The following is a 13,497-nucleotide window of genomic DNA, read 5'->3' as shown; positions in this document are numbered from 1 at the left end:
AGAAGTCGTTTTAGACTTAGGAGTCCTATAAAAGCTTCTAAAGGTCTTAAATGCTTGTTTTATCACACGTGGTGTAAAAGTGTTGAAGACTGTGATCATGTGTGTGATGTTATTTTGTATGATATTAGTATGTAATATGAATTGTATTTGAAGTTTGTGGAATCAGCAAATAAGGGTGTCAAAATTGATAAATGCAGATGTCAATCGATAAAAAGTTACAAATTTAGATGTGTGAGATCAAATATAAATACAAAATGTCAAACTAAAACGTTATAAGTTTAAATTTCATAATGTTGCAGATAATAAGGTTGCTGTAATAATCTTTGCACAATATATTGGTAAGTTTGGTATACAAATTTCTTGTAAAGAATTTTGCAGAAAACAAATACAGATTAAGCTTCTTCATTCATAGGCACAACATAGACATATCTTTTAATCATTTAAGGCTCAATTTTCTTTTTCTTGTAGGTTAAGTAATTGCTTATAAATACTATTTTGTTTACCTAAAAGCTGCTTATGGCTGCCAATTTCAGCAACCTTGCCTTGCTGCAGCACAGCAATACTATCCGCATGGCGAATCGTCGACAATCTATGAGCTACAACAACTGTTGTTCTTCCTTCCATAAGCCTATCAATAGCCTCTTGAACTTGCTTCTCTGCTGCTGTATCTAATGCACTTGTAGCTTCATCTAGTAGTAGAATTGCAGGGTCTTTTAGTATTGCTCTAGCTATTGCCACTCTTTGTTTCTGTCCGCCTGATAACTGCGTCCCCCTTTCGCCTACGTTCGTTTCGTACCCCTCAGGCATTCTGCTGATGAATCCATGAGCATTTGCTGCTTTTGCTGCCTTCATTATCTCGATTTCCGACGCATTTTCGTTCCCGTACTTTATGTTTTCGTAGATGGATGTGGAGAAAAGTGCTGGCTCTTGCTGAACTAGGCCTATTTTTCGCCTTAGTGATTTCAAGTTGAACGTTTTAATGTCACATCCGTCAATCCGAATTGTGCCAATTTTCGGGTCATAGAAGCGTAGTATCAGGGAAATTATACTGCTTTTGCCTGATCCACTTTGGCCTACAATTGCCACGCTTTTGCCTGCTGGAACTTTGAGATTTAAGCTCTCGAAAACGGTAACATTAGGCCTTGTAGGGTAACTGAAGTTCACATTGTTGAATTCTATATCGCCTTTGATTTCGGTTGCTAGTTTCGCTACAGGATTGTTTGGTTCTATTGCGGGTTTTCTATGAAGAATACTGAAAACAGATGCAAGTGCGTGTGAACCCTTCACTATATCCGGCGTAAGAGCAAGTGTTTCTGCTATTCCTAATGCAGTGATTATCAAAACCATGAAGGCTTTCATAATGTGCCCGAAATTCGAGTGTTTGTGCGTAATTAAGACTGATGCATACCAAAGGCCGAGTGCATAGGAACAGAACGCCAAGAGCTGGGTAAGACCGTAGCCAAAACCTGATATATGTCCGCGTAAAAGTGCTTGTTTGTTCGGTTTGTTTAGTTCAGAAGCAAACTGAATAGAGATGCGTTCTTCCGCGCCAAATGCAGCAACAGTTCGGATATTGGCCAGGGCTTCGCGCGCCACAGTTGTTGCTCTAGAATATGCATTATAGTCTCCTCCGAACCCTTTAAGGAATAGTTGCTGCAGATTGAAAGTAAAGATACTATTTGGTCAAGTAAACAACAGAATCATTTGAATTGCAAGTCTCGTAGACAAACCTCCGCGATGGATGCTCCGACAAGCAGAGGCAATGAGGCAACAACGACAGCTGCTATGCGCCAACTTAACGTAAATGCAATCACGCATGCTGTTAGTGTAAGTGCTAAATTCTGCACAATTGTTGAGAGGCGGTCCGCGAGAGTGCTTCTTACTAAAGTTGCATCAGCAGCTAAAGATGATGCTAGAGAACCGGTACTATTTTCATCTAAATCAAACCAGCCAATCTCATTTGAAAGTATAGCTGCAGTTGATAAGCGAAAAATGTTTCAGAACAACCCGGATTACTAATGAAACATCGATGTTTGAAATATTTTAACACTAAAACTTGAAGAAGGAACACGAAATGGACCTGAAAACATCGATAACCGAACACGAGTAGTGAGGCGTTCTCCCATCAAGGTATAGAAGTAGTGTTGCAACAGATATATAGGAATCGTAGCAACAGCCAATGCAACGAAAATGAGAGCTATTCGTGTAATCTCGTGTTTGATTTCGGATGGATTTGTAGAGTAAAAGGCGGTCAAGACATGTGTGATCCCCAGGGCAAACAGGGGAGCTTCCATACCAGCCAGAACCGCGCCTATTGATCCAAGCAACGCATAAGGCCATTCCGGGGCATTTAGTCTTACTAGTTCCCAAATTGATGGATTAGGAAATTCTGTTAATGCAGACTTGTTTTCAGTTTCATTCATTGACTGAACCTCCCTTAATGAGACAGACTTCAAGTCCTGAGCAAGGAGCGACTCTCGAAAGCTATCCTTACGAGCATCTTCAGAATGTACAACGGATTTCGGATTCGTTACATTTTCTGATAATTGCAGGCTCACTAGATTGGCATACTCTCCTCCCTTGGATATCAACTCCACATGGTTCCCACTCTCAGCAACTTGGCCATTCTTCAATACAATGATGGTATCAACATCTCGAACAGTCGAAAGGCGATGAGCAACAACGATTGTCGTTCGATTCGACATGATCTTATCCAATGCCTGCTGAACAATGAGCTCTGATTCTGCATCAAGAGCACTAGTAGCCTCATCTAGAAGTAATATTTTCGGGTTTCGTAGCACTGCTCTCGCTATAGCAATCCGTTGCTTTTGCCCACCAGAAAGCTGAGTCCCTCCCTCTCCCACCTAGATTCAAGAAAATAAAGAAATCACATCAAATTAAATGTCTATTTTCTCTTCAATTGTTCGATTAATTCACATAAACGGACTACCTGGGTGTCATAGCCGTCCGGTAAGTGTTGAATAAAAGAATGTGCATTAGCAGCTTTGGCAGCTTGGAAAACCTGGTCCATTCTTGAATCTTCTTTACCATAGAGAATGTTTTCAGCTATTGTTGTAGCAAACAATGCAGGTTCTTGGCTCACTAATCCCATATGTTCTCTTAACCATTTCAACTGGAGAGTCTTAATTTCATGTCCATCCAATAATATTTTACCTAGTCAATTTTGTTGCATAAGCTAAAATTTGACCATAGTATATGTTGCAAAAGAGAAAAAACCACTTGAGTGAGAGGTAGATCACTGCAGATACCTGCATTCGCGTCGTAGAATCGCTGAACCATAGATATGATGGTGCTTTTTCCTGAACCACTCGGGCCAACCACTGCGAAAGTCTTGCCAGCGCTTACCGAAAAGCTTAGGTTTTCAAGAACCATACCAGGTCTTGATGGATAAGAAAATGAGACACTACAAAATTCAATTTTTCCATCTACATTTGGTAACTTAATTCCATCTTCCGAGACTTTTGAAGGCGTGGAGTCTGTTTCGATCAAGCTGATGATATTAGCAGCAGCAGCCCGGCCTTTAGCAATAGCAGCAAGGTTTGGAGCAGCTTGACCAAGAGCACTAATAAAACACATTAACCATTACTAAAGAACTCCTAGAAAAAAAGAGCATATTTGACGAAACATTCCGTAACAAATTCAGAAAACATCGATTTGAGACGGAATTTCATGGATTACTGACGGAATTTTCGACGAAATCAGCCTTTTTCTAGTAGTAATGTAAGACCAAAGAATTAGAGTTGCCAGTATCATAAACATTTCACTTACAATCCACTGACAATGACATTGAGAATCATCGTAAACGCTTTCGCCCCAGTAGTGCGGTGATGCCGGACAAGTATGCTAGCATACCAAAGCAGCAATGCCCAAGCACAAAACAATAGCCCATAAGTAAATCCCACACCAATTCCTTTGGCAGCACCACTTTTCTTCCCCAATTTAAGTGCATTTTTGAGGGACTTTGAGTATGATTCAATTGCTTTGTCCTCCCCTACAAATGAGTATACGGTCCGAATTTGCGAAATTACCTAATTCATCATGACAGAAGGGAAAGAAGAAGTAAAATTGTAAGCAGTTCAATTTAATTACTATCAATCTTTTTGAATTAGGAAGTAAATTTTATACCTCTTCTGCAAGTTTTCCTGCTTCAGCATAAGCAGCCTCACCTTTTTCTGATAATGTAGACATAATTATAGTATAAGCTCCTCCAGCAATAGCTATTAATGGAACCACACCCAATGTAACAAGTGTTAATTGCCAAACTGATGCAAAACCAATGCCAAATCCAACTACAAATTGCGAAAGATAACGCATCGTATGCCCTGTCTGCATCAGCATAACACGGAAACAGACACCAGAAATGTTACTTCTAAAATATAGCTTTTGTAACATAGCTATTAAAGAGGAATGTCCGTGCAAGATACCTTGTCACCTATTGCATCTTGCACCAATATTGCATCACTAGAAATGTGATATATGATGTTGGAATCTGCGGCTTCCGTGTCGAAAAAGTTCATATCCTTTCTCAAAATAGCCTCGAGGTACTTGAGACGCAAACGAGCTGTCTGTCTCTCGCCCGTTTGCATCCAAAATGCAACACCTTAAAAAAAATAACGCAATCAATTTCTAACACGACAACACATTTTATAATTGCTTGACACGACTTGACTCGTGTCAAAATAGCTCAAGTTTCTTAGGTTCCAGAAACACACCTGCCCATGCGGACGCAAAAATGACTAGCCCCAAATACACTAAATGCAAGGCTTGCTGCAAGAAAATATAAAATCTTTATATTGGAATCAATAGTTTTATGACCATATTTGACCCGAAATGTGACCCGAAACGTTTTATGATCGAAGTTTGTGATACCTGGGAGACCTGTGAAGACATTTTGTGAGGATTGTGAGCTAATTTTCCAAGAGAATCAATCATATGACCAAAAAAAATAAAGAAAACAGGAAGAGCAGCACCATGTAAGCATGCACCAAAACTTCCTAAAAACATAAGTAGATAATCTAATTTATCTGCAGCAAAAAAGAGTCCAAAAAAGGAAACACTTGGCTTTTTCCTCGGCTGATCCATTTTCTGATCCAAGGCAGCAGGCGAAGTCTCATTCATCTGATTTTAGAAAATGAAACTACTATTTCACAAAGAGTCCGTGGAATATATGAGTACTTGTTTTATTTTATCTCCCGCCAATAAATGTAAAAGGGTGGCCAACTAACAACTCGGCTCCTTAACTGTATTTCGAATTTTAATTTAATTTAATTATTAAATATGTTAAGTGAGGGCGAGCCTTGACGCAACGGTAAACGTTGTTGTCGTGTGATCAAAAGTTCACGGGTTCGAGTCTTAAGAGCGGCTTCTTGTCAAATAAATTGGCAAGGGAAAGCTTGCTCCCATTACACCCTTTTGGTGGGACCCCTCCCTGAACCTTCGCTCAGCAGAGACGCTTAGTGCACCGGACCGCCTTTTATTGGATAGGTTAAGTAAAAGGAATGGTATTGAAGGACTTAACGTTGTACACTTATAAAATCATAAACCTCAGAATCATTACAGGCCACTTTAGTGGTTTCAAAATAAGAATGGGTTGGTGTCGAGAGGGACACATGAAGTGGTAAAAGGGGAGTTCAGTTTAGCTTCTTTTGGCTAACTGCCCCCATCATCAATGCTTATGTAACCAATCCAATTTCCACCACATGAAAATTCAAATGCCATCACCATCGATCCACTACAAGACAATTTCTAGGAGTAATACATTACTGATGGTGAAACTGGATATTTATAAATCCGGTTTAGATAGAGTGCATGGCTGGATCCGTGTTCGACTAATAATATAATGTCACGTGTGTTTTAGATTTAATATTAATCTCTAACGGAATGCATAATACAATTCAAAAGGTTAGAATCTGATACCATATAATGAAAACGACTAGATACAACAGATATGTCATGGAACCGATTTAAATAAAAACTCATTTTAATTTCATAAATTATTGAGACTGTCAGACAGTGACGGACGCAGCCCGCGCCTGGGGGCGTCAACCCCGGCGCTACCTTCCAAAGATATATAGGTCGGGAAAATTAGCCCTCCTTTTCTTTTCTTTTTTTTGCAGCCTCCTTCTCCTTCCGGACAGAGAAGGAAATGAGATTAGGGTTTGTGCCCAGCCCATTGGGCTGGGCACTTAATTTGGCCCTTTAGGTAAAAGGGTTAAATTGAAAAAATAAAGGGAAAATTATACAAAAATTTATATTTTAAAAACTATTTACAACTATGTCAAGTCATAATTTTGGCTTATGTCAAAATAGTAAAATCAGTACTTTTAATATATTTTAAGGATTAGAATTTATAAATTAGAAGTCTAGAATACATTTTTTAGGGTTTATGATTTATGAATTGGAGTCTAATTTTTTTAAATTATGATGAGCCTTGGCGCAACGGTAAAACGTTGTTGCCGTGTGACCAGAGGTCACGGGTTCGAGTCTTAGGGGCGGCATTGGCAAGGGAAGGCTTGCCCCCAATACACCCTTGTGGTGGGACCCCTCCCCGGACCCTCGCTCAGCGGGGACGCGTAATGCGACCGGGCCGCCCTTTTTTTTTTTTTTATGATGTAAAATCATAATATATAGAGAATAATGACATATTAAGAATTAAAATTGGTGATATGCCTTAGTTGTAATTTTGTATTAATTATGATATTCATGTATTTGACCCAAAAATAAATGGACAATAATTGCTTCTGCCCGTCCCTTTCATTTTTCTTTGAAAAATATATTTTTAGTCACTATTTTTTATATTTTTTCTTCTCAATCTTCTAACACCATCAATCAATAATTTTTTCTTCTCTCTTTATCTCATTTATCTTTATTAATTTAGGTTTTAAATAAATTAGGTTTACTTTATTTAGATTTTGGGTTGAACTAATTTAGAGATTTTAATTTAGGTTGTATTAACTTTATAATTAAGGGGTTTTGATTTGGAGTTCTAATTTGGAGATTTAATTTAGGAGTTTTGATTAGATTGTGAGTTACTTACCTTAATTTGATTTTAGGGGTTTGATTTAGGGGTTTAATTAAGAGTTTTTTTTATTTATTTATGGGTTCTAATTTGGGGGTTTAAATAAGGGGCTTTGACTTAAGGGTTTTAATTTGAAAATTTAATTAAGAGATTTTGATTTGGGGGTTCTAATTTGAAGATTTAATTAAGAGATTTTTTATGGTAGGTTCTTTAACTTGTTTTTTATTAGGTTTTTTTTTTTTTTTTTTGAGGGAAAATAGCATAGATTACTGAATAGATAAGTCTGTACACAGAAATTGCCTAATATGACTCGGGACGTCACCTATGGTGATTATTGCAGAAGGGACCCCTGTGCCCACTTAGCTAGGCCGTGAGCCACATTGTTCCCGTCCCGTCCAATGAAAAGAAAATTGCAAACAGGAAAAGAAGCAGCTAAATCTAAAACATCTAAGGCCCTGTTTGTTTGGGGGAAAAATATTGTGTTCTGAAAATTTTATGCATAGAAAATATTATGCAGGAAAATAAAATATTTTCCTGTGTTTGGCAATAACACTGGAAAATATTTTCCGGTGTTTGGCTACAACACTGGAAAATATTTTCCAACCACTAAATATAGATTTTCTGTATTTTTTTTATTTTCAATTGTATATATAAAACACAAAAAAATAGATTCACATGTATTAAGCACAAATTAAGCACCGAAAACACAGATAAACTGTAAGGTGTCGTTTGGTTTGCGGAATGGAATGAAATTGAATTGTTATTCCAAAGGAATAGAGTAGCAAAGAATGGAATACAAATTCCTTAGGAAAAAGAAAGTGGAAAAACACAAAAAATGTGAAAAAAATTAATGTTAGTGTTTTTTTTTTTTTTGCATTTTTTCTTCATTGTTTCGTGTTTAGTTTTTTGGTTTTTCCCTTTTTCATGCTTTCTTTTTTTCGCATTTTTTATTTTTCACATTTTGTTACTTTTTCGTGTTATTCACGCTTTTTTCATGTTTTTTGTATTTTTCACGTTTTCGTGTTTTATTTGCATTTTTCGTGTTTTTCACATATTGTCACGTTTTTGTGTTTTAGCATTTTTCGTGTTTTTCACATATTGTCACGTTTTTGTGTTTTAGCATTTTTCGCGTTTTCGTGTTTTTCGTATTTTTTCACGTTTTCGTATTTTTTGTATTTTTTCACGTTTTCGTGTTTTTTGTATTTTTCACATTTTTGTATATTTCGTGTTTTGTCACTTTTTCGCATTGTTCATCTCTTGTGCTTTTTCAAGTGTTTGTTTTGTTTGTTTTGTGTGTTTTTGTGTTTTTCGTATTTGTTCACTTTTTCATGTTTTTTTGCGGGTTTTTTTTCACATTCTCGTGTTTTGTAACATTTTCACGTTATTCATGTTTTTCGTGTTTCGTATTTTTACATTTTTCAACGTTTTTTCCATTTTTCTCTGAACGCGTATGTCTTGGGGAAAATGTTTTACACTTTTGAAAAGGGTAAAACATTTTCCCTTATTTCTTCCTTCATTTTTCATTGACTTACCACTTATTTTCTTTTGACTTATTTTTCTGCCCAAACAAACAGTGAAAAATTGAGAAAATATTTTCCTGCAAAATATTTTTCTCCAAACAAACAGGGCCTAAATATAAGAAGTGCAAAGAGGATAACGGGATCGCTCCTCCTGCTAGTGTGGAAATTACTGTTTTGGCGTCTGATTCCACGCTAATGTGCGTCAATTGTCTGTCCCTTGCTAACTTCAGCCCTTCCCAAATTGCAGCTAGCTCCGCTGCTTCCACTGAAATACATGGTGGTGCAGGAATCCCAGCTGAATACAGAACACGTCCGTCCTTATCACGCGCAACCACCCCAATACTTGTGGAAAGGCCATTATCCCCCCATGCGGCATCACAATTGATTTTAGTAACGCCTTCGGGAGGAGGACACCAAACCTTGTAAGTATCAAGAGGTAAATTATGGTGAGACGGGGACGGATTAGCATCTATATTTTTCAACTCATTCAGGAAATTTCGGGCCTTAGTTAAAACAGAAGCATTGTTGATGAAAATTCCTTCGTGCACTACCAAATTTCGACGATACCAAATCCACCAGAGGATTATCATCCCCCAGCTGCTATGTTCATCTCCAGACTTCTCCCAACAAGTAGCAAACCAGTTTCGACAGTCCGTTGAACGGATTCGATCCCAGCGAAACGGAAGTTCAGCCAATCTCCATATTTCTGTTACTGCCGGGCAAGTAAGAAAGGCATGGTTCTAGTCTTCCAGCTCATAATGGCAGATCGGGCATTTTGGATCAGCGGGAATATCATCGGGCTTTATTAGGTTCTTTGAGATAAAACTATTTTACAACATTTCCAAAATTCCTGATTTCCAGCATTAAGTTTACCACCTATCGGTACGTACATTTATTGGTAAGATAATATATGTAATAAGTACTTTTTAACATTTATCAATAAAATTTTAAAATTTTATGTAGTTTGATTTTAATTTTTATACATGATTTTTTTTATATAATGTTGGGCTAAAATTAGCCCCTCCTATTCGGAAAATCATGCGTCCGCCACTGTTGTCAGAATTCGAACGTTAGGTCTAAGAGGCTCTGATACCATATCATGGAACCGATTTAACTAAAAGCTCAAACTAATAGTTAAATGTCCACTTCATATTAACATCGGATTCATATTACCATGTCCGACAATTAAATCAATAAATGAGGCTGTCATGAATCCAACCCTAAACCATTTAGTCAAGTTTACTCTCAAATAGTTAATGTCTAATGGTAGATATTATATTAACTTCTGACCTATTTTAAATAAAATAGGTAATTAATTAATTATATATTGTTATTATTTCATTGGTTAAGTTACGTGGCATCACATTAATATTGGTCCAATAAACGTAATATGTACGGTGTAGGTATAATCTTTCATAGAATACAGTCAGTTTAATCATAGAATAAGACTTTTAATTTCTATATAAAAGAGTTCCATTCCCTAAAAGTAGCTCACATTACATTATATTCTATTCTTTTAGACATAACAATTATTAACTGAAATTTATATTAAATTGATTTTTTTAATAATTATGGACTTAAATGTTACAAAAATAATAATTTAAAAGCTTAATATATCTTACGATTTAATGAACCAAAAAATATAAAAAATGTTTGGGTTTAGTGTCCTATAGACAATTGTTCTAGGATATGAACTAAATATAAATGAAGTGTTCTTTATGTCATTTGTTTTAATAAGATATGGTTTTATAACTATATAAAGGCAACCTCTTTTAAAGAACTAAATAAATCTAATAAAAGGAAATCCCTAAGTTTGTTTAAAGTGATTATAAAGTAGTCTTGTTTAAAGTGATTATAAAGTGGTCATACAAGCATGAAGTGAGACGAAACTTTATAATAAACTAATAAACTTAAAACCACCCCAAGTCAAGTAATATGTTTAGGATTGACATATCACTGTTGAGACTTGCATGTAACAATGTCTTCTGTCAAGACAGAGAGCTGATCTCACAAGCTTCAGATATACAGATAATCTGGACAGTTGCATGGATCCAATGAAAGGGAGTTCATTAGGATTGGGGACCCGACTTGAGATAACAGGATTGGTAGATTCATCCTTGTCACCTGTTCATCTCATTGGTATTAATAGGTATAAGTAATCCTAAGACTCAAAGGAATGTTAATTAGTGATTCTGGATTACAGAATATGATGCTTTGATCCTGTTGTAACACGATCCATAACAGAGATGACTCTGGGGTGTGAACGGCAAACGTTGGGTGTCACATGAAGTAATTACAGGATAGTTATACATTGGATTGAGCATTTGTCACTCCCGATAAATGGGAGATACGTCCAAGGATCGCTTGTGGAAGACTTGACTCTAAATCCTTGCAAGGTGGTAGCTTAAGACTTGAAATACAGATTTCACTTAACCTATCTAATTGGAGTTGACTCGGCCTGTACAAGTAAAACGAACATCTCACTATATGTGACTTGACATTATCCATAGTCATAAGATTCAGTTCAAGGATGTAGTTGATAAATGATCGAATTATACTGTAACTAATACGGAAAGGTCAACGACATAATCAACATGTCTTCTTATAGCTCTGGGGGAATGTTTCGGATTTGCTAATCACATTTCGCGCACTCATTCCGTTATGCAAAGATTAAATATAATTCTGAGAAAATTAATTTAATAGTTGCATACGGCTAGAAGCAATAAGAACCTAATGGGTCACACATAAGACTTGGAGCCCAAAAGAGAAACAGATGTTAATTAATTGATGGAAGCCCAACTGAGTCCACTATGGCCCAGTAAATGGAGGGGGGGAGATTTTATGTAGTAAAATACATAAATAATTAATTTGATTTTTAAACAATTCTAATTAGATTATAATTGTGAATTAAATTAATTAAAGGATAAACATTAGGAAGTTTAATGAGATTAAATTGCTCCTATTATTATTATCCTATAAGGTTATTATTATTATCTTTATATTTAAGATATAATTGTAAATAATAAATAAGAATTATATTCCGAATTAAATTCTTATTCAGTAACCTAATTCTATCTAACTAGGGTTTAGATACAAGAGAGTATTTATAACCCCCCTATTGGTAAATTTCGACTAACACAGACAATCCCGGGAGAGAGAATTTTGACACCCCTTGTTGAGGACGAAATAATCCACCGCTTCCTACCGATTCAATTGATTTCATCTTTTTCTCTTTTTCCTTGATCTTGTGTTGATTAATTAGAGACAATCTACTTTGGTTGTTTTACACGGTTGAGTTCTAACTTGATTTTGAATTGTGTTTTGTTTTGTGCTCGGGAACTCGGAGTAAGAGTTGTGGGCACTACGATTGCAATGGTAGATAGAACTCCAAAAGGTATTTCCTTATATCCCTCTTTATATGAAATAACGATTAACGGATCTTGGATTAATGGAAATAGGTTAAAATTTTTATATTTCCGCTGTCAAACATTAGCCTATTTTCCTTCAGTGGTATCAGAGCATGCGTTAAATCCGTTATTTCATATATGAAAATTTAGAAGTTTTTCAATCAGATTGAATGAATATTTATAGTTAGGTTAATTAACGAAACTGATTTTGATTAATTAATTCTAAAGATAAATAAGTTTTAATTAAAATAGATTCTGCATATGTTCCTGATTATTTGGTTGAAAATCATTATAACAAAATCTATTAGTTTTATAGTTAGATTGATAAAAAAAAAATTAGCTTTATTATTCTAAAGATAAAACAGAAAAAATCTTTAATAAGTTTTTTCCTTATTTTCTGAAAATCGTTTTAAAACCGTTTTAAAACACACACACGCACATATATATAAAATTGATGAACAGCAGTTCGGGTCGCACCGCGCGACCCGAACAATCGTTCCGCGGTTGCTGCCTCACAGCAGCAACCTGGTTGCGTCTGGCCACCGCTGCCGCAAGGCAACGATGGGCCAGACGCTGGCTGCTGCCAAACGGCAGTAGCCATGGCTTCGGGCCCGTCACGGGCCTGGCCCGATGGGTATTTGTTTTAAAAATTGTTTTTAAAATAAAATTAAGTTTTAAATATATTTATATATATATGTTTCAGAAATTAATAATTTTCCGTTTTGATTATCGAATGAAAATTTTATTTAAAAGTTTAAATCAAAAATATTAAATGAATTAAAATCAAAATAATTGGGATATGCATGAATATAGTTTTGTATAGTTGTATTAATCTAAAAGGTTAATATATAAGATACGAAACTAATAGAATTAAAATTGGATGAAAGTTAATTTGATGTGTTAATGTGATTAACCTAAATATTACATAAGTATATTATGTAATCAACCAATTAAATTTATTTAATTGAGTCTATGTATGTTTGGAGTTATGGACATATTTGGACCATCTATTTAGTCTTTTGGTATTTTTGAAATAGGGCCTGTGAGTCCTGCCTATCTACTATCTATTGTAATTTCTCCTCTCATCTAATTCCCTTCAAAATTAATTGAAGTTTTATTTAGTAGTATAGAAATTAATATGTAATTTCAAGGCGCCATGGAGAAGACGGGGGACCTAAAGAGAAATATGTAATAGTTAGTGATTCGGGATACGAGTAAAAGGCCCAAGAGGCCCAAGAAGGCCCAAGCAAGCAGAAGGGCCCAGGGCCCAAGCACCCTCTATAAATACACAACTCACGTTGGAAGCTAGGGGCGGGTAATCTTTTCAATCACTTGCACATTACATTCAATAAATTCTCTTGAGCGACTAACTATCTTGCTCGTCGGAGTATCCGTAGGGACCCTTCCCGGCGCAGGGGCGAGCCATCGGTAATCCAGAGTACCTCTCCGGAGACCAGGATCACTGTGTTCACATACCTGATTATTTGGTGCGGTGAACGTGGACTATAAGTGACTTCGGATCTTCAAACAA

The 13,497-nt window shown here is 36.0% G+C and overlaps 1 protein-coding gene across 1 annotated transcript; it reads right to left on the bottom strand.

Moving 5' to 3' along the window:
- Positions 1 to 268: 268 nt before the first annotated feature.
- LOC136235043 (ABC transporter B family member 13-like) lies at positions 269 to 5,142 on the bottom strand. The gene is made up of 10 exons (XM_066024559.1): positions 4,891 to 5,142; positions 4,734 to 4,788; positions 4,446 to 4,621; positions 4,147 to 4,347; positions 3,790 to 4,049; positions 3,270 to 3,583; positions 2,951 to 3,174; positions 2,081 to 2,864; positions 1,731 to 1,972; positions 269 to 1,653 (listed from the first exon to the last, which is right to left on the bottom strand). Exons 1-10 carry the CDS (start codon positions 5,137 to 5,139, stop codon positions 448 to 450), a joined length of 3,711 nt encoding a protein of 1,236 aa, XP_065880631.1. The 5' UTR covers positions 5,140 to 5,142; the 3' UTR covers positions 269 to 447.
- Positions 5,143 to 13,497: the final 8,355 nt, after the last annotated feature.

Source organism: Euphorbia lathyris, chromosome 7 (assembly GCF_963576675.1).
Source record: "Euphorbia lathyris chromosome 7, ddEupLath1.1, whole genome shotgun sequence".
Taxonomy (NCBI): domain Eukaryota; kingdom Viridiplantae; phylum Streptophyta; class Magnoliopsida; order Malpighiales; family Euphorbiaceae; genus Euphorbia; species Euphorbia lathyris.
This window is presented reverse-complemented; position numbering and strand designations above follow the sequence as displayed.